At 37.1% G+C, this 20,560-nt stretch overlaps 1 protein-coding gene across 2 annotated transcripts in view; it reads left to right on the top strand.

Moving 5' to 3' along the window:
- The window catches only part of CPQ (carboxypeptidase Q), a 158,831-nt gene that overhangs the window by 59,672 nt on the left and 78,599 nt on the right, over positions 1 to 20,560 (top strand). For both annotated transcript variants that reach the window (XM_066178202.1, XM_066178211.1), the window contains exon 4: positions 1,923 to 2,130. In XM_066178202.1, coding sequence (XP_066034299.1) covers positions 1,923 to 2,130 — 208 coding nt within the window. The remainder of the gene's footprint in view (positions 1 to 1,922; positions 2,131 to 20,560) is intronic.

Raw genomic sequence — 20,560 nt, 5'->3', positions numbered from 1 at the left:
ACAGTACCGTGGTATTGCATGGTGTCTTTGTACTGGTTATACTTAGGGTCCATTTCCCTTTTTGTAGAAATTGGACAGTCATCCATTCCTGTCAGGTGCTGGTATCATCTGAGCTGTTGCTGGCTCTGTCTTCCCATGCCAACGTGGTTTAATTTGGGTAGTTGAGTTTACCTTTGTAATCTTGGCAGAGTAGTAGTTCGAGCATACAAATGGCACTTCTGGGTAACTTCAAGGTTTATCTCTTGGGCTACTGGGTAAATTTTGAACCTGCAAATGTTAATTCACTTGAGGTGTGTGAGCATGTGTGGATCATAGCGGGTTGTCAGAAGCCTTATCCACAGTTATGGTGGAACATCAGGATGGAGCATCTGCAAGAAATGTGCTTGCTGCTTAAATTGGAGAAACAAATACAGTTTTAGGGGTTTCTTTTGTTGAGCATCTGAGACGTAACAAGGACCTTGAAATTAGTGATAAAACCTGAATTACTGCAATTCAGCATACACACCATGTTAGTACTAAGACATAATCTTGCCAGAAGATACGGGCAAAGACATTCATTTAAAATTACCAGAAACAAACAGTTTCTGCTCAGTTTTTGAATGTAGGGTTAGGTTTTTTTAAACATTAGTACATGAAATTTTCATCTCTCTTTTTCTTTTTTTTTTCAGTCTGTTTATTTTACATTGTTTGGAAAGTCTCTTGGTTAACATGCTGGATTTATCCCCAAACACTCAAAGAAATATTAAACATATGGAGCAAGTTATCACAGTTTAAACGTGGGGATGAGGGCTGCCTTTTTTCCCAACAAAGAGAAAGAAAAAAAAAATCTGAACTTAAAAGTCTACATGAGTTTGTCCCACTCAGAGAGTATTATATGGCACAGGAGATTCCGAGTTTCAGGTTAAATGTTATTTCAAAGGTGAGCCATGGGTCACCTGACCTGCAAAGCTGATGGGAAGAGACACTGTTCTTTGATTGAGGTTCAGCTGTAAACAACTGGGAGCAATAATTTCCTGAACTGTTGTCACTTAATAGACAGGTCTGTCTATTCTCTGAAGCAGCTCCTGTAAGACCTCTGTAACTGGTTTTTAGTATTTCCATGTGAAATAAATATTTATACATATCTTCTCTGCAGGTTACGTTATTGGTTACAATGTGAGTTGTTATTGTTGAGGATTTATTCTTCTAAATAAGGAGAACTGAATAATCTCTCCCATTTTACCTAATCTATAGCCTTACAAAGTAGGTTTCTCCTTTCCTCCTTAATGTATCTCCTCCAGGAATTAAATGGGGTTTGTTCCAGTTTAGAAGACTAAAAAATAACCTCATTTATTTTTTTTTGTTTGTTTAAATGTATAGAAGATGTGTCTGCTGCTGTGAGAAGGCTCACAGATGAAGATTTTCATGCATTGTGCATGGTTCTGGGCAACTGGTTTTGGGTGGCCCACTTGAGCAGGGGGGTTGGTCCCGATGACCTCCAGAGGTTCCTGCTGACGTCATCTGTTCTGCAATTTTGTTATTTGGAAAATAACATTAAAATTTAATAGCAAATTTTAATTTCATTACTTGTCATGAGAAAATAAATGCACTTATGGCAACCTGTTCATTTAGACTTTTCATTGCTTTTCTTTCTGGTAAAGTAGTGAATAGAATGTGATATCAAAGCATGGCAATGACCTAAATAGAGCTGACAATGAATAGATTTCTAGACATATATAATAGTAACAGTCAGATATTCTGATTAGTGTAAAAACACTTGATGTATTTTTTCAAAAAGTTTATTAAAAATTGTAGCTATGTCCCATTTGAGAGTGTGGTGAGGGTGGTCATGAATGTATTCTTTTTAATAATTCTACAGTAATGCTAAAACAATTACAGAGCTAAGTTGTTAACACAGTGTTATGTTGGGTTTTTTTGTACAGTCCACATACTGGAGGGCAGAGTTACCAGCCTGATGTACCCCAAATTCCCACTGCTTGCATCTCTGTGGAAGATGCTGAAATGATGTCACGAATGTCTCTCCGCGGCACTAAGATTGTTGTGCACCTGAGGATGGGAGCTAAGACTTATCCAGACTCTCTATCCTTCAACACTGTGGCGGAGATAGTTGGAAGCAAGTACCCAGAGCAGGTGGGTGAATGTATACAAAAAACTCCTCATTTTTTCTTTAAAAATATGGAAGAAACAAATCAAAAAAACAGCCCTTTCAAAGAAATCCCTAAAAGAAGTAACTTTTATTCACAAGCTCATCTATATTTTAGCTGTCTTAGCTTTTCAGTCTTTTTCAGGTAACAGGTTTCATGGATATGTTTAGCAGGTGCTGTATGTATGTTTGGACTAAACTGTCTGCACCACAAATTCTTTTTGAACATTACATAGTTCTACATTTTTGACTTCCATTCATAAGACTTTTCTTCTTGCTTTCTCTTTTCTTCCAACTTCTTAGCTAAAAATCATACAAATCAAACTCATGGTGGTGAAGGATTTGTGCCTGGTACAAGGTCTTCTGTGTCAGCTTACACCATGGAATTAGTTTTCTGGCAGTATGTTTTACAGTGAAAATGTTGATACAACACTGGCAATTGTTGCTAGAGTACCTGCTGAGCCACAATGCTTTTTTGAACACTGTACTTTTATGGCTTCAATGGAGAAGAAGAATTACTATCTCTGACCTTTAAACCAGGCAAGAGATTTTATCTATTTAAGAGATTTTATCTATTCTGAGATGACAGTTCAGTAGCTTTGACTTGTGGTGTCTAGAGATCCTAAGTGTTAGCATGAATGTACAGTTTTAGCAGCTTGATCACTGGGCAGGGAAAGAGTAACTACCGTGATGGTTGATTGGTTTACATAACATCACCTGTAAGTTTAGCTTCATGAAACACATAGTTACCAAGTTAAATGTTCCAACTTGCTAATTAGGGTGCATTTAATTTAATTTTCTGTCATCAGCATTTTTAATGATATTTCTAACCAGGCTATCTTTCCAGAATTATGATTGGTGTATTTCAAAATTTGACATTTCAATTCAGGTTATAAAGTGTTCAAATGTAGACTTTAAAGATATGTTAAGGTGCTTGCCTGGACTTGATTTTCTCTTTGCTGTCCTGCTCTGTTTCTTTAAGAAATGAAATGGAGTGGAATCTCATCACTACTTCCATTGACAAGCTCCTTTTTTTAAACACTGGGTAAAGGCTTATTTAGAAGTCCCCTGCTGATGGTAATGGGAGTGGTAGTGGACACACTTTGAAAATGTAACCAAGACACAGAAAAATAAAATGAGTGAATGTTTAGGGTTTTTATTACTCAGTTCCTTTTGGAGCCTTTAATGGGTGCTTCACCATTGTCATTTCACTGTGTTACTCTGGTAAAAACGGGAACCATCTCACTGTTTAGGCAATAAAATATCTTGTAGATCCAAATTCTTACAATGCCTTCTATGCCAAAGTGTTTCAAAATGCTGTACAAATCCAGGGGAACAGAAAGGTGCCATTTCCACAGGCCAGAATTTCAGTTTAAGTTTTGAATTGAAACAACCCCAAATCTGGATCTCTGAACTCTGGTGAAAAATCAACAGTGAGTGATATTGCTCTTACAAAGGTCTTAAACAAAACAGTTTAAAATTAGGTTGGAACCTATGAAACATAATTGGTCACAGATATTGCCGCAAATTATAACTTAAACTCCTGAAACTTAGTTGAAAATGAGGGTTGCTGTAGGACACTAAAGAAAGTGTGGGAAGTCTGGTGAACAGTGATTCAGCTCAAGATGTAACTACACATTTAGGTGTAATTGTGTTCATCTGCATATTGACCAGAATTTAATATACTGCTTGATTTATAAATAATTCATTAACTCCTTCCATGAGATTTTAACATATTTATTAAAAATAATCACCATGAACTGAAATAATATTTGTCTGACAAGTTTATGTTACAAGCAATATTAATTATTATTAATAAAGTACATTAAAGGAGAAAATAATTTTTTTCTTAACTGTTAAGGGGTTTGGGGGGGGTTCTTTTTGGTTTTGCTCTGGTGTTTTGGTTTGGGGTTTTTTTTTGGGGGGGGGGGGTTGTTGGTTTGTTGTTTTGGTGGTTTTTTTGACCGATTTTGCAGCATATCCAGTTCTGTTCCTCCTTTTCCAATCATTTTTCCAAGTGTTTTATGTGGATTCTTGCATATAGCAATTGGAGTTTGGGGGGCAAAACTAGAAAATTGGTAAGGAAGACAGAAAAACAATAGTTGACATGTTTTTGATATATTTTCCTAAGGATTTGCTGTATTTTAGACTTAGTGTTCGGAAAGTCATTGCTGCTGAAAGAAATGTTGAAATCATCAAAATAGATACTCAGAATTGTTCGATTTGCGAATCTTATTTTAAGCACCTATGCTTAACTTCAACACGTTTGCATTTCCAAGTAACCTAAAGCAGTAAAAGAAATGTTATTACTGCTTTGCGAAGCATCAAGTTCTGAGGGATGCATTCATCTTCAGAGGTGATGATGTGACATGAACACAGATGTCCTGTGTCTTTTTGAGGCATCTCTGTACCCAGTGTGCAAATATTTTTGAAAAATTAACCCATTGATACTTCAGGTTTCCTTCCTGCGTTATCCGTTCTGTTTGGCTGGCCAGTAGGCACTAAGCAAAGGTTCCAACTATAAAAAAACGTACGATGAAACCTACTGCAAGCTGCAACTTTGCAGTATCAAGTTTTCAGGTGGTGTAGAAAGCATCGGAACAGAAAAAGGAAATGGATTTTGTCATGCTGTCAGTAAAGTTCAGTGTCTCACCAATGCCTCTGTTCTGTTTATAATTGTATAATTCTTTCTAAGTTAGGACAGGACTGTTCACCCCAAACAAGACTCTTCCTATGTCAGAGCAGGTGTGATCAGTGCAGAGACATCCACCATTCTCATGAAGGTTAAGGTCCTTGTTTTGTGCCTGCTGAGGCCTGATTAACCTGTAGGTGCCCAAAGGAGGTGAGTCTGTCCCTATAAGATGATGAATTGAAGATCCACCTTTTCTTCATATAAACAAATGGGAAACAGTGGGACCAAACATGCTATGACTTGATGTTCTGGCAACCTTTCTGAGCCTGGGATTCCATTCTCACGGTGCTTCGGACAGCAAGTGAGAGTAGAAAACCTGTGGGTTGTGGAACTTAACATATTTAAGCCTGTATGGCTGCTGACAATTAAACCAAGGAGTTTGTGGAATGGCAAAGGTATGGTAGCAGAATCTGCTGAGGTCCAGCTATTGCAGGTTAGGGACATTTGCAGTCCATTGCTGACTTTTATCTTGGAGGATTATTTGAGCACTCTGTTGCACTTAGGCCCATGCTATTAGCATCCTTTTGTGCTTGTGTGTTTGTGAGATGTTTTATTTAAACTATGTAAGCTTACACTGGAGACTGACTGACTGAGAAATTCACAAGTTAACTAATGTGGTTTTCATTTGAAATTCAGGCAGAGCTGGCAGTAAAACATGTTTGTCTTCTCATTTTAATACAGATGTAACATGATTGGTCTTAAAGTGCAGCAGCAACTCTTCCCATCTCTGGGGAAATGCTATAAATAGCAGCTGTTTGTTGTTAATCTGGCTTCAATGTATCTAATGTGCCAAACATGGAACCACAAAATATGTGATTAACTAAAAAAGGTATCAAAGTGCATAAAGTTATAACTTTTCTACAATCTTGACTTTCAGTGTCCTTTCGCACTGTGTGTTTCTTGTGTGCAGTGCTGCTTTACTTATCCTACAGTTACTAAGTGATGAAAAAACTGTTTCCTAAGCACCTACAAAGTACATAAATTTAATGGCTGCTCATTATTCTGTGATCCAGGATAAATTCTTTGGAGCAGAAATAGAGGATAAGTGGCCTTTTCAGAATCCTGGAGAATACAGGAATTCTACAAAGCTTTTTGGCCTCCTATTTTTATGGAATGCCGTATCTACAGTATGTACCATTTGAAAAGTGTCTCCATTTTGATCACCAAGGACATGAAAGACCATTGAAGAATGTACTGTACCTTAGAGCCAAGTTTGAGCGCTTTGAAAGTAGCAGTCCTAGGGATGACCTGAGAAACAGAGATGCTAAGATAATAACGTAGATTGTGAGGTTTTTACCAATCTGTGATTGATGTAACAGAACCTGTTCTGCAAAAGACATAGATGCTTATTTACATTTTCATTCTTCATCCTTTCCCAGTTTCAAAGATCAGCCCTGTCTCAGATTTTGTGATACTGGGCAAAGATCCAGGGAACAAGGGAACATAAAAACTGTCCAGGCTTCTGAGCCTGTTAAGGCATTCATGCACATAACGGAAGAAATAATTTGTAGACCAAAAATCCATCCCAACCTCAAGAAAAAAAAAATCAACACAAAACAACCAGACTTTTCTGAAGATGTGTAATACTCAGTGCAGTGTTGTTTTATGGCCTGGCATCAGTTCTACATATGTTAACAAAATGTCTATCCATTAGCTCTTTGATGTGGCTTCCAGATATCTTTATGCTTAAAGTAAATCATGCATACAATAGAACTTTGAGGAGAAGTGTTTTAAAAGCCTGATGCCATCATGTTATGGCTCCATTATCACATTTTCTCCATGTGGATTGTTTTGCTATTCATTCCAAAATGTTGAAGGGTTTCTAAATACAATTCTGTGAGCTTCTCTCCTGTGACTGTGAGATGATTCCTGTTGCTGTTACAATTTAAGTGAATTTGAAAGAATTAGAAGATTATTATGGAGATTTGGTTTTGAAAGTTTGAGAGTGCCAGACCATTACTTCATGACAGTGAACTGATGGGCAAAAGAAGTAGAAAAAAAAATGATAAAACAGAAACAAGAGAAAGGGTGAAGAAAGACTATTGGCATTGTTAGGAAATGTTGTATTTTCTTTGAAGTATTTTTGTTGATGTTTGCTGAAATAAGTAGTACCTCTGGGTGTGTTTGTCTTATTAATAACTGGCTTTCATGCTATTAATTGGAGGCTGTCTTTTATCCTGTGCCTTGTGGGAAGGGGCAACATTGCAGTCATTCATTCTAAAAGAGAGGTCTTGTCATGATGAAAACAGTCAAATTAATATGAAACTGATATGGAGGAAATTTTTTGTAACGTGATAATTTTATGTATGTATGTATGTATGTATTTATTTATTTATTTATTTATTTATTTTAACTGCCACAAGATTTTAAGACTGAAGTGTATGCTGGATTCTGTGGTGTAAACCTTGGCAAATATTCTAAAACTTGAATCGCCTTTTTAAAACCCAAGAGCTGACTGAAAGGATTTAATTCTGCTAGGGGGAACTTGCCAGTAGTTTGCCTTCTGATTAAATGGCCATTGCACCCTAATGTAGTCATGTTTTTAGAAACTTCAGTATTTGGGTACGTAATAGCCACAACTTAAATTTCATATGCACATATGGGGCTGATGTTATTTAGCGGCAACAATTGAAAAACATTGTACTACTTAGAGCTGGGTGTCTGAAATATTGGTGGGACAAGTGAATGTTTATATGTGGAAGAAAGATTCAAAACAACTTGTGTATTTTCAAAAATTATTTTCCTGACACAATTTTTCTTGAAGGAATCAATTCAGGTTCACCCAGGTAGTGTAACCTTTATGAAGTTCATGTATTTTCCAAATGACCAGACCATGTCTATAAGTGGGCAGGTGAGAGGGGGGGACATGGTCAGGGTGGGAGCAGTCTCTGCTGGTCTTGAGGACACCTGAAGCTGTTCTGTGTCACAGCTTGGTGATACCAGAGAACTAAGGGATGTGCTCTACTAGGTCTGGACAAACCTTTCAAGGGTTCTCCTCTTGCCAGCTGAGACACAGTTGCTGCCACTGCATATAAGCCATTGCGATATGAAGGAAGAATGTTTTGGCTTTAGTGACCACCGATGCCTGCTCCACAGGGAGCAGCACCTTCTCAGAGTCTCAACTCACTGGCATAGAACTGGCAATGTCCTAGGTCACTGCAGCGCCAGGGTGAGTGACAAGGGATGAGGATGTCTAGGTGGCCTTCCTCACTAGAGTCAAGTGGGTTTTGGAATAATTGAATGATGCTGTCACCCTGCTATATATATTCTATTTTTATTCTCCTGATGTAAGTCTAGCCAGTGAGCTTCCTGCCTACCACCTGAGCGTGGTCATAGATATTACCTGTACATGACAGCTGGCTGCCCACCCTAGCCCCTTTCTTTATTTGATTCTAGACTGGTTTCTGCCCAAAACTACTTGGTTGACCTTTGCTCTGGGCACTACTCTTCAGAGTGTTTGGTTGTATTTTAAATCCTTTACATCCTAAACTGTAACCAACTAAATTCTGAGACTAGAAATTAAAAACTAACATTTAAAGTGCTTGTTCTGTTGGCCAGCAAATTCATCAGAGCATGCAGTTTTGTAGTCCTTTTGATGGTGTATTAACAGATATGTTGTAATATTTTTTCTTTCTATCCGTTCTTTTGTCTCTACTCCCACACAGCAGTTTAAAGAATTACTGTGGGATTTTATTTCAGTAATAATTTACAAATACACATAGGATTTAAAAATCGTTGTGAAAGCTCTTTCCCTCCACATTGTAAAAGTTATCTTCTAAAATTACACTGTGTCTTTCTTGCATTCTGATATGCAAGAATATCTAAAGAGAAGTCCTGGGTTTGGCAGATGTAAAACTTGCCTGAGGCATGAAGTAAGAAACACCACAATATTGAGGAGGAAGGAGGAAAGAAACAGTATTTTTCTTTTCACTATGAATAAGTAGGTGCCAGAAAGACTACTGCCAAGTGTCAAGGATTAGTATCAGAACAACTGTTCTCTACAGGGGTTGTCAAATACCTGTACTTGTATGTTTGTATTTGTTAGCTGCACTGTATATGTAACCTTGGACAACAGGAAGACTACCAAGACCTTGTCTTTTCATGAATGCTATGCAAAAAAGTACATATTTTCCATGAACGTGTAATGGAAAACTGCTTGTCTAAGAATATGTGCGTTGGATATAGAGGGCTGTTCCAACACAGATTCAGAGGTTCCCACATACAGGACCAAGGTGGAAGACCTGACTGTTGGATTTTTACCTAATGGACAGAGCTAACATTGTTGATGAAATGAATGGAGAAATGCTAAAAGAAGTGAAATGTAAAATGGTCAGGTTGGGACTGAGGTGAAAGGGGGAAAGAACTTGGTCTGCTAATCAGACTGAGATATCGACAGCAGAATTGTTGCTCTAAGAACTGCATGATTACAGCAACTAAGATGGTTACTCAAGGATGTAGTGGAGTATGTAGCAGAATTCATAGTTTCATTGGGCAGAGAGAGCTGGTAAAACATGGAACCAGCTCCTGAACTGTGGGTAGACTTCTAGGGTTTTTAGGCATCACATTGCTACTTCAGGAGATATGGGAGTGGGGAGGGGTGGTATAAACAATAAACTGATACCATTGGTGTGGTCTTTAATGGAATTGTTCTCAAGACCTTGGTTTACTAACAAAGTACATGCTTAAAATGTTAATATCATTTTTTCTTTTTCTTTTGAAAATACCATTGTCATGTAGTTTGTAATTTGGTCTGGAAGTCCCCCAGGTTTCTGAGACCTTAAAGGTCTTGAAGGTCTTTGTCACTCTAGCTTTATTGTAAATATAGTTGAAATGATGTGAATATATTTACTATGGTTTGGCAAAGAAAAATACCCTGTAAAACACATAATACAAGTAAAATCTGTCTGAAAGGCTTGTTAATAAAATATTAAAGATCTTGGGAGTCTGGCAGACATAGATCTTAATTAAATCAAAGAATTAGTTTTGTTCATAGAGTTTCTCAATTATTGTCCGTACTTATGCCAATATGTCATGATGTAATATGTAAGTTACCTAGAATTTCACTGTGCACAAATATAATTCTAATTCATTGTAACAGGTAAATGGGATTTTGGACAAGACTCCTGATTGACTCTTTTCAATAGTATTTGTCATAAATGTAAAATGATTTTTGTGTTTAGAACCGAGATTCCTTTTTTTTTTTTTTAGTGAAGTTGCAAAGAAAAAAAGGGATAATTCAGGGTCTTTAACAGAAAATGTATTTTGTACTAGAGGTTTTGTAGGTTTGCCTCTTTATAGGTGCTGAAAAGCATGTTCCTCACAGTCTGCAGTGACTTTACACTTTAGTTTTTATTCTGTCATTTATTCCATAGACTAGTTTATAGATTTGAACAAAAATATACTAAAATGTGAATTTTTCTGGTAGTTACCTAATTCCTTGACATCTGAATTCTTTCCCAGTGTTTGAATTTACAACCATCATTGGGAAATATTGGTCTCAAAAACAGTTTACAATGTTCTGGTATAAATTATTCAGAAAAAAACCCCTGTGTTCCAGTTCATTTAATCTGACATTATCATGTAGAGGGTGAGTGGAATAATATGATGTAAGATGAAATAGTCTGAAAACTATATTGTGTTAGAAATTGCACTACATCAGTGGGCTTTTTTTCCCTAGAGTGCATATAAGGAAATAGAGGTAGGATTCTCTGTGTATTTAAAATATTTTAATGTGGGGAATGATATTAATACTGTCTCACTACTTCTGTAATTCTGGGCTTTGTTTTCTTAATTGTGTGTAGCCTTGGTTTCATGCCTGAGATGTTTTGGTTTTCTGAAATTCTTTTCCCAAGGAATTTTCTGTAAACAGGAGAAGTGTTTTTGTAAACTGTACTTTGTTTTCATTCCTTTTCCTAGGAGGGACTTCTTTTTGATGTCATTCTAGTCTGACCACTGTAATTAAAGAAAGTTGTCTTTGTTTCGCCAATCAAATAGGTCTGTGTAAAGTAGCATATAAGAGAGACCCATCCCAAAAATAAAAGAGTCGTTTTCAGCCTTCTGAAGTCAGAGTCTGTGTCATTGTAGTGTACAACAGCGTCAAGCGTGTACCTGGCCTTATGATCATTGTGCTTAGTTCTTACTTTCAGTGATGTCAGCTGTACAAAGATTTTTCTCATCGTCTTTATGTGCCAAGTTTAATATGCTGCTTGTGTGGGGAGGTACTTTATGAAATAATAATCTTTCACTGTAAAGCAATTTGTTGCTGTGAGATGTGTGTATATACATACATAAGATAGTTTTAGGACACTGCCTTCTGTTGCATGCTGCTTGGCAGAGTAGACCATATTCTACCATTCCAAATGGGAAATCTCAGTCATCCAGCTTCTTGCCAAGAGAAAATTACTCAAGTCTGAAATGTGATGTCCTCCATCCTCTTCTTTCACCTTTCAAATAATCAGGAAGAGGACCTGAGGTCACATTATTCTTTGTGAAGGAAAGGAAAAACCATATCTCTAACTGTTGTCAAGTATGCTCCCCTCTGTCTTATCTTACAAGTAGATAATACAGCTCATAGTCTGTTCTGCTTGTATGACTTTTTGTTTCTTGGCATTGTGAACCTGAAGTCTTGGATTTATATTCTCAACTTCTGCCTGAAGTTCACTGACCTTAGTTTATATGTTAAACTGCTCCAGGGATCTGTTCACTTAGCTGGAATTAATATTCAGATGATACTTTATTTGACCGACTCTTAACACGTTCTGCAAGTTGTTCTGCAGGTCCTTCTGGAAGACTGCAGCTGTGCATATAAATAGGCTACAGTTAATAACCCTATTTATAGCAGCCCAAGTCTGATGTTCTTTTCTTGCTCATTAGACTTTTCAGCCTTCAAATAAGTTCAAAAAAATAATTGGATTGCACCCTTATCCACTAAGTACGGTACATTTACTTTTTCATTGATTAATTTGGAAGTTTAAGTCAAAATTGCCTAGACTAATTTTAATTATTCGTTGTATCTCTTTCCTGAAACTAAGTATAAAGAAATATAAATAAGATGTCTTTGATAGATTGGTTAAATTTCAACAAAATTAGTAAGGATAATATTCTAGATTATATGAAAATACTTAAACTTTATAGTCTTTTGTCTGTGGACTTTTTTATGCTCATGATGTCCTGCTAGGGATCAACACGACAGCCCTTGTTGCTCCTTCAAAACACCCAGCAAGCCTTTCAGAATGCTTGAGAATGCTTTCAAAATGCTCCAAGTCAGCAATGGTTAGGACTCAAATTACTTCAATTTTCTTTAATCTCTAACAGAGTTTTGAGTGAATTAAGAACAACTTGAGCTAAGTTCACAGTCACAGTTCAATGTGACCTTCTGAATCCGATGGTGACTGGACCGTGGTGAGGGAATGTGATTACAGGTATTGCCAAGGTCAGAAACATGAAAGCACTAAGTACTCTGAAGAAGAAAACAGCAATTCAGAATAGTCCTGACAAGTTCATAGGAATCACTAATTCTCATCAGGACGAAATGGGATCTGTTTTTCTTTAGGAAGCAGAAATATAATGTACGATGTGCCCCTGGCAAGATGCCTCATGCGAGATCCTTGCCCCTATTCACTAAAAGCAATTCTAAAGTACTTACAACTTAGCAGGCATAGTATGAATTGTATGATGAGGTTATATCCAGCTTTTCCTTGGAAGGTCTGCCCTGCCTGTAAGAAAGTATATTTTAGACACCTTCACAACTTGAGGAATTGAAGAGTCACACTTGAAGAACATGTTTGTACAGAGACAAGTGGAGGCATCTAGACAATCTTTCATAAGTGCATAAGTTCCGAACAGAGCATCTGGTCAGGCATGCTGTAATTGCTGCTGTTTGTTTCAAAAGCCTCTGCATGAAAGAGATGGCTTTGTTTTCTAATTATCTATGTAGCCCATTTAAAAATCTTTTAATGACCTTTCAGCATAGGATTCTGCAACATCACAAAGTACAAATCTTAGTTATTTAAGATCCAGATAGTAATACATAGTTGTGAAAACACAGAATTTGCATGTCTGTCAAATTAAATAATTTTGCTATTAAATTCAATGTTGGTAAAGGAATCCAAGTTTGTGTTGAAAAGCACAGAGACCTCTCATCTTTGGTTTCTAGTAAGAAACTTTTCCCTAGTTGGGAAAGGCTGTGCATGTTTAAAGGTAAAACAAAAAGAAAATTTCAACCAAACCTTCCCCTGCTTGACTGAGGATCACTTAAGGCATTTAATTAAGATGATCTCTGAAAGCCACTAAAATGTGGAAGAAGAAGCAGCTAGCTTGCACTAATTTTAGCTGTTAAAATCTAGTGGCATAGAAGCAGTATAAATTGCTATAAAAACAATTTTAGTGGTTTGAAGAGATCTTCTTTGTCCATAATTGCATTTGCATTTAAATGTATATCTTTTAGGAATAGATAAGGATTTCTTCTCTCAGGGTGGTACAAAAAGATACTAACATGGTTTCAATAACTTCATTTTGCTTTTTTGAGCACTTTATGATCTATTGTTGAATCTTTGAAGCAGAGAACCAATTTTTTTTTCTTTTCCCTTATCTGAAACCACATATTTGATTGTAATGTGAATCATAGTTGCTAATACCAATTTGAAACTGGGCTGTTGGAACAAGCAGAACCAGAGATCAAAGGATTATCTGCACTGTGTTCAATAAATACAGCATGTTGCTTTATGGTTACAGCACTGACTTGGGATATGACTGTAGTGACTCAAATAATGCTGTATCTTTTCTGTCATGTAACTCAAACCATCCACCTCTTATGGAATTAAAGACATCTTTGTCTCCTTTTTCATTGATGAACCAACTGCAGATTATCATCTGTCAGATGATAATTCACAGAAGTTATTTTTCTGAAACAATTAGCATAATGTCGTGCAATTGCTCTACAACTGACCTACTGAATTAGTAATTAAGAAACCTCAGTTTATTTAAGGTTCTCTAGACAGTCCAGTGAAGAACTTTCTCAGAGCTCTCTTCATTTTATCTCCAGTGTCTCAGGTATAAACCTTTGCCTCTAGAAGAAAATAAAATTATTTCTGGCACAGGTTTAACAAACATGCATTTTTAATGCTTTTGTCCTGCAGTTAAAATTGGAATTGATTGAGTGTCTGTATCCATACATAAGATCAATGTTTTAAAAAGTGATAAATATAAAATGTTTATGACAATCTTCCTTGAACCTTGGAAAAAGGATCTTTTCACTCTTTGTTTTAATGCTTTTTGAAAAGAAGAATAAGGAAAAATGTTAGCATAAATAGCAAAAAAGACTCAAACTGTGAGCAAGGGAAAAAAATAATTCTACATCACTTTTTCACATGCATAATAAATGACACAAAATATTTAATTGTGAATAATGAAGTTACTTTGTAGGTAATTTAGCTATCACAGATTTACAAATTCAAAGCATGTATGAATTCAAGATATCATGATGTGATCTCCTGCTTCAGTCTTGGACCTGGAGTTACAACCTTTACCACAGAAACAATACCCACATAGCAGATACTGCACTGCATTGCATTGCATTGTGGGGTGCCAGATTTCTACCTCTCTTCCCCTCACATCCTATCATTGTAAACCAGCAGCCTTCCTTCCCCAAGATGCAATCCACTCCATCTGGCTTACTGCAGTCCCTTTTTGAAGTAGTGTGGATTGTCTGTCATCCTTCTCCCATTTGTTTGAAATTAAATGCAGGAATTGTTTAGCTGTGTGCTACAGCCAGATTCTCACACTGTGGCCTGCAGAGTACCAAATGATGGAAACCTTTTTGGTGATTGACAAAAATGAGTCAGCTGGTGGGCAGACTGCAGTTTTGGGAAGAGGAAGGAAGTGTTGTGCAGGTCACAAGACTGTGACCCTTGTGGCTCTTTGGCTCAGACATGAATGGGGGCGTTTTGTGGGCCAGGAGCACATTTTTGAATGAAGAGCTGTACTGAAATAACCATTGTGTTTCTTTCTGTCATCCCCATTTACTTTTTTGTTATGCTTTAACTGTGTGCCCTCTCCACTGTTCCACTGCTGAGTGCCTGCACATATGGTGAACGTGTCTTCCCCAACTTCCCCAGCTGGTTTGGGCTGGGGAGTGCTGACTTAGCAAGGCCAGGTCCTGGGGAAAGGGAGCTGGAGGTTGGGAGCTTTCACTGTGTGTTGCTAAAGAGATTTTTCATCTTCAGTTGACCACTTGGTGTAATCCGTGCAGTGCTAGCATTATGAGTGAGGCACATTTATTTTGATTACAAATTTTAAGTAACTACTCTTCAAGTTCAAGGTGACTTACAAAGGATTGCTTCTCCTACCCATTTCCAACTTACGCCTTGAAAGGAAATGTGGGAAAGAAGTATTAAGAAAAGGGTTTCTACTTTTGGGTATTTATACATTAAAGTAACTCCAAAGAAACTGAATGTGCCAGCTGCTTTTCTGTCTGAACCTCTCATTCACAAGCAGAACCACAGAGGTACTACTCAAAAGCTGCAGTAAGCGTGTCTGATGGAATTTAGCCTTCTAGAATTATCATGGTCTGTGTCCAGGTAAGATAAGATGCCTGTGTTTCAAAGTTAATGGTTAAAAAAGAGACAACATTTGTGGCTTCCTAAGCTCTCTGTCAAAATGCTTCTACTCCTTCCTCAGGCAGTCCCCATGAGTGGTGATGAAACTCCTGTTGTTCAGTTCTCTCTTCCTACTTTTAAGCAACCTCAGAGAATTGTGGGGTGAGCTGTTACACAAAAACATAGACTCAGGCAGCAATAACATGTCAGTGAGACGTGTCTGTATTTTCTTTCTTCCTCACCACGGATTTCAGCTGTAATAGGACCAAGATTGCATTGGTCTGGTGCTTAGATGAGATCAGTTCACAAATGAAGAACACATAGATGAAGGTGAACTTGACAGAGGAGAGTTCTAGTGGGACAAAAAGACATGCTAAGAAAACCTCAAACCTGGAATTTCTGTCTTCTACTGAAGATACCTACCCTATACTGGTAAATTTTATTTAGTTGTATTTAAGGTATTGATGCTTCTTTACTGCTCTTGAATTTTATAGGCCTCTGCTATCTAGAAACACATAACGGATACTTTACAGTGAGCAGGTATTGCTTTCTTGCATGATGGGCCACCTTCTGACAAAGCTGTTGATGGAGATGTTACTTCTAAAAGTTGGTCCAAGCCTATAGAAACAAATTACTTGAGAATGAAGACATTCATTGACCTTTTGTTCCAGAGAAACAGGAAGGTCAGCCTTCTTCGACCTCACTTTCTCTGCCATAGAGAGACAGCACCATGTCCATCTGTAAACACTGTTTCTCCAGAAAAAATAAACAAAACTTTTTAGAAGATATTCCGATATATGGTTCTGTCTGCTTGAAATAGATTTTAGGGCAAACAGTATATGACTTCTGTGTCAACCCACCACAACTACACTGTAGTGTAGTCTGGCATTTGCACTTCTTCGTGTAGAGAAGTGTATGTCCATGGTGGGAAACAGCCCAGAGCAGCCCTCCCTGCAAGACTTCACACACAGGACTTGTCAAGAAAGAGAAGCCCAAGTCAGCAGTCCAAGAATGCAAGTTCTCCTCTTGGATGAAGTAATTCCTTTGCCTGGGGATTCTCTTGGATTTTGTAGTCCTTGCAGATGCCCAAATATTCATGGTACTAGTAAACACTGGCTTAAGCTTAGTTTGCTCAAAGATACAGTAGGCCAGATCCATGACTAATGCTGATCTGTGTATTTTTCTTTCTCTCTTTCTTTTGCTGGAAATTAAGCAGCTTTTCAAAGATTCAGCAAATACCAAATAGCAGCAGCCTGCGTGCTAAGCTCCCACCTCAGTGTACTGCTGACTGCAGTAGTTTTCTGCTGAACAGAGTCAAGATCTGATGTTACTACTTTAATGCTCTACATGACTCCGCTGTCGATTTTTAAATTTATTGTTCAAAATCTTTGCAGTTAGCTTGTCTGCCAGTGGACACATTGGAGACAATTGCCAGAAGAAATGGTTATAGTTTACGAAGTGGATTCTCCCAAGGAAAAAAAAATCAGACTTCATATCCATATATTAGAATTTTAACTTTCCCTTCTGCTGGCATCATCCTTGTCCCAAACAGTCAGTCATATGAGTGAATGAAGTTATTTCTTTACTTAGTCTCAGGAGAAAGGAAAGGAGACTCAAAGATTTCTATTTTTACATTCATGGGAATGTGTTGGTACAGTCATGAGGGGGATCTTAGATACCAAGAAAAATGTCTTCTAAATTTATTTATATTTTTTAAAAAAGGAGCATATGCTGAATCCTCCTTTTTGTTGCTTAAAGTTTTGTTGTACAGCCTGGCTTGCATACTTTGAGAAAAATCTTTGGCTGGAAATAAATGTTCTGCACTGCAATATGAATATTTTCGTCCACTAAAATCTGCTTATTCCAAGAAGACTTGGAAAACTTTGGAAGAAATTTATGCTGTGTAAGATGCTTTGTTTCTGGGTGTGACAGTGCACAAATAATATATATCTGACATACTTGGGTATGGAGTTACATTGTTCTTGGCAATCTAATCAGGAAGATATTTATTGAATGTTGTCAGAGCTGGGAATGGACCAGAGCACATACTTATAAAACAATAACATAAGAGCAACTCACTTTTCTTGAAGTTATAATCTATCTGAGTTTCTTAGTAGAGATTCTTTTTTAAACGATATATAATATCTGAAATTATTTCTAGGAACTTAATTTTGATTAAGACTTATACAGCTATTTATTCAAGAAGCTGTGTGAAGTATAAAGTGCACTCACTAAATCCAGCAGCTTCACTCGCTCTTTCTTAGGGCATGTTTTTGTTCCATTTGCTGTCACAGTGGTAACCAATGCAGTGTACTTTTCAGTATAGTTCTGTATTAATTGAACATATTCTCAATATTTAAGTGTATAGACATGTCTTCTAAAACCTGTGAAACTATTTTCAGCTTTTTGCTGTGTCTTTCAAGAATGAAAGTCCTGTAACTGAAAGTAGATTGGGTACATTTGATTTATTGTCTTGTTTGAAAGTGTACGTGAAAGAGCTTCCCAGTGATGCTGCACTCAGAAACCATAACTCTTCTGAAGATAAAAGAAATTGTAATAATCCTTTCACTAGCTAATTTCTGCATACTGTAAATGGATTACTGTGTATCCAAGGAAAATTGCTCAAGGATAAAAGTGTTTGTGACTTTTATTTAGTGCATTTTGTGCAGCAGTTCCTAGACTAGATGGAATGATTAATAAATTACTGGTTTAGTAACTTGGAGTGAATCACTTTAGCTCTATCTGAATAAGTAAAAAATCATGCAACAACAAAAAAGTCTTTTGCAGAAAAATTAAATATTTTGAACAGCGCTTTTGGTACTTGACTAGCTAATGCACCCTTTTTAAAATGGAATAAATTTTTTACTGTGGTTTAGAAAGGGGACACTTGAGATATCGTATAGAATTCAAACATTGTGGAGCACTATATTTATTAAGATGCCACAAGTGATTGTGCTGGAGAAATACATCCCCTTCTTTCTTTTGCACCCTGTTGTGCTGTAACAGCAAGTCTGTAGGATCAGCTCAGTGAAGTGGAACCTGCACCCTATGAGCTGAGCATTGGGGAGAATGAAGCCAAGTGGAGATGCTCAAGACCCAGTTGCACCACTGTAGTTATACCCAGTCTGCTCCAGTTTTATATCCTAGAAGTCCATGGTATTGACAGTATTTCCATCAAATTGTGAGAACTGAGGTAGATGCTGAGGAAGCAACATGGCACTCTTGCATCTGGAACATCACACTGGTTTTAAAGAGTATTTTGATCCTTATTTATTTTTCCTCCCTGAATTAAAGTGTAAAGTTTCTTTGACAAGGGTGTAGGTCAAGTGTTTCAACATTCTTAATAGGTATGCCTAGGCTAGAATAGCACTTCTGCCATATTTTCCAGGCAGAACACGAGGCATTCTGTGTTTTATTTTCCTAACTTGGTTTGTGTCCTTTGTGCTCATCAGGTTTCCTCTAGGCTTTTAGCCATCTCAGCTAAGCTCTTTTGTATGTATAGAATACTTAACATTTACACAGGCTTGTTGTTTAAAGGGGTTTTTGAGCATGTTTTTGTCAGTAGAAAGCAGACTTTATCATGAGCTGTGCTTTTGGTGATACTTGGAGCGAGCAAACAGGGTTCATAGTTCACACAGTTTACTTCTGTGTTCAGCAGTTCCGGCACAGAAACCAAACAGCCGTATCTGTTTAGACTGCCTCCATTCTGCTGAGCCTTTGTAGCCCTGCCAAAGTTCTCCACATCACTGAGCCTCCCCGTGAAAACCAGAGACCACTTCACTTTGTTAACAGGGCTGAAAGCCACTCTCAGTGTGGGATCTGGGAAGCAAAATTCTTTCAAGAATGAGTTACACTCAACCAGTTACAGTTGTCAGAGGAGTAAATCAAAGCGATTATTTGTTTTGACTGGTGCCTGATTTGTTTTTGCCAATAATCTGCTCAGTCAGAAAATTTTTAAAAGCCCCTTAATTAAGTGTGATATTTTTATAAGCAAAAAATCAGGCAGAAGAATCTGGTTTAGCTTTCACTATGCCCTCCATGCAGAAACTTTATCATCTGAACCATACTGGCTTCTTTCTGTTAAGTCCTATAATGAACAATAATCGTGCTTTAAAAATTGGGTGAGAAGACTACAGTTTGTATAATCAAGGACTTAAGCAGGGGGCAAAAGATCATTCTTATATCTAAAAATCTGATCATGGGAACTGCTCTGCTTCTATAAATTGTTTATAAAGAATTAAAAACAAAGTGACAGAAATGTAGATGCCATGATATAAAGTGGGCAAAGCACAATCATTTTCAGTTTTCTCAGCATTTGAAAGCAATTGTGATGAAATATAACTTTACTTCAGAATTATTAGCAAATATCCTTACAAATAACCACTGAGGAAACTTCACCTCATCTCCAGCCTTTTTTTAGAAGGTTGTGTTTGTAAAGCTACTTAAGAAGACTTAAGGAAAGAGAATAGGCATGAACTATTGTTCAACACTGTTAAAGTTGTTAAAAATTGGGCTGATGCAGTAAGTGCTACTAGCTCAGAATTCTCACAGTTGAGCTACAAGTCATTAATTCTTTGATTATAAACTTAAGGAACATTCAATTGAACTAGTTAAATAGGTTATATAATGGCAAGTGAAATTTATGAGGAACTGCCACTGTATAATCTTTGCTAAAGAGATTTCAGGAGATAAAGCAGGTAGATGTCTTTATAATTTTATCATTAATATCAGATCAGTTGTACATGTGATGAACTGGAAACATAACCTAAGCAATATTAAGGTATAGCATTCAGCTAAATTATAGTGTTTATAGCTGGAAAATATTAATACCGTGAGTCCTGCGGGATTCAAAGTAGGTTTAAACACTTACCATAGCTTTATTAGATGGGCCAAAATGTTCTTGAGAGAACATTTGAAAATTTGATGTTTATCCAACAGCAGGCCTGAAGGAGAAGATGGGAAGAATCTGCAAGTTAAAGATGTGATGGATGCCAGCTCTGACTCTACTCACAAGATATAAATGTATCTATGTAAAATTACCATGTTCTCTCTCTCATTCAAAACTGTGTCTTTTGGAAATTCACTCAGCAGTGAATATTTTTTAGCATATGCGAATTTTTATCAGAACAC

Source organism: Chamaea fasciata, unplaced genomic scaffold (genome assembly GCF_029207755.1).
Source record: "Chamaea fasciata isolate MVZ Bird 193981 ecotype frontalis unplaced genomic scaffold, bChaFas1.0.hap1 SCAF_1, whole genome shotgun sequence".
NCBI lineage: Eukaryota > Metazoa > Chordata > Aves > Passeriformes > Sylviidae > Chamaea > Chamaea fasciata.
Note: the sequence above shows the minus strand (reverse complement) of the source record. Positions and strands in the feature narration are given on the sequence as shown.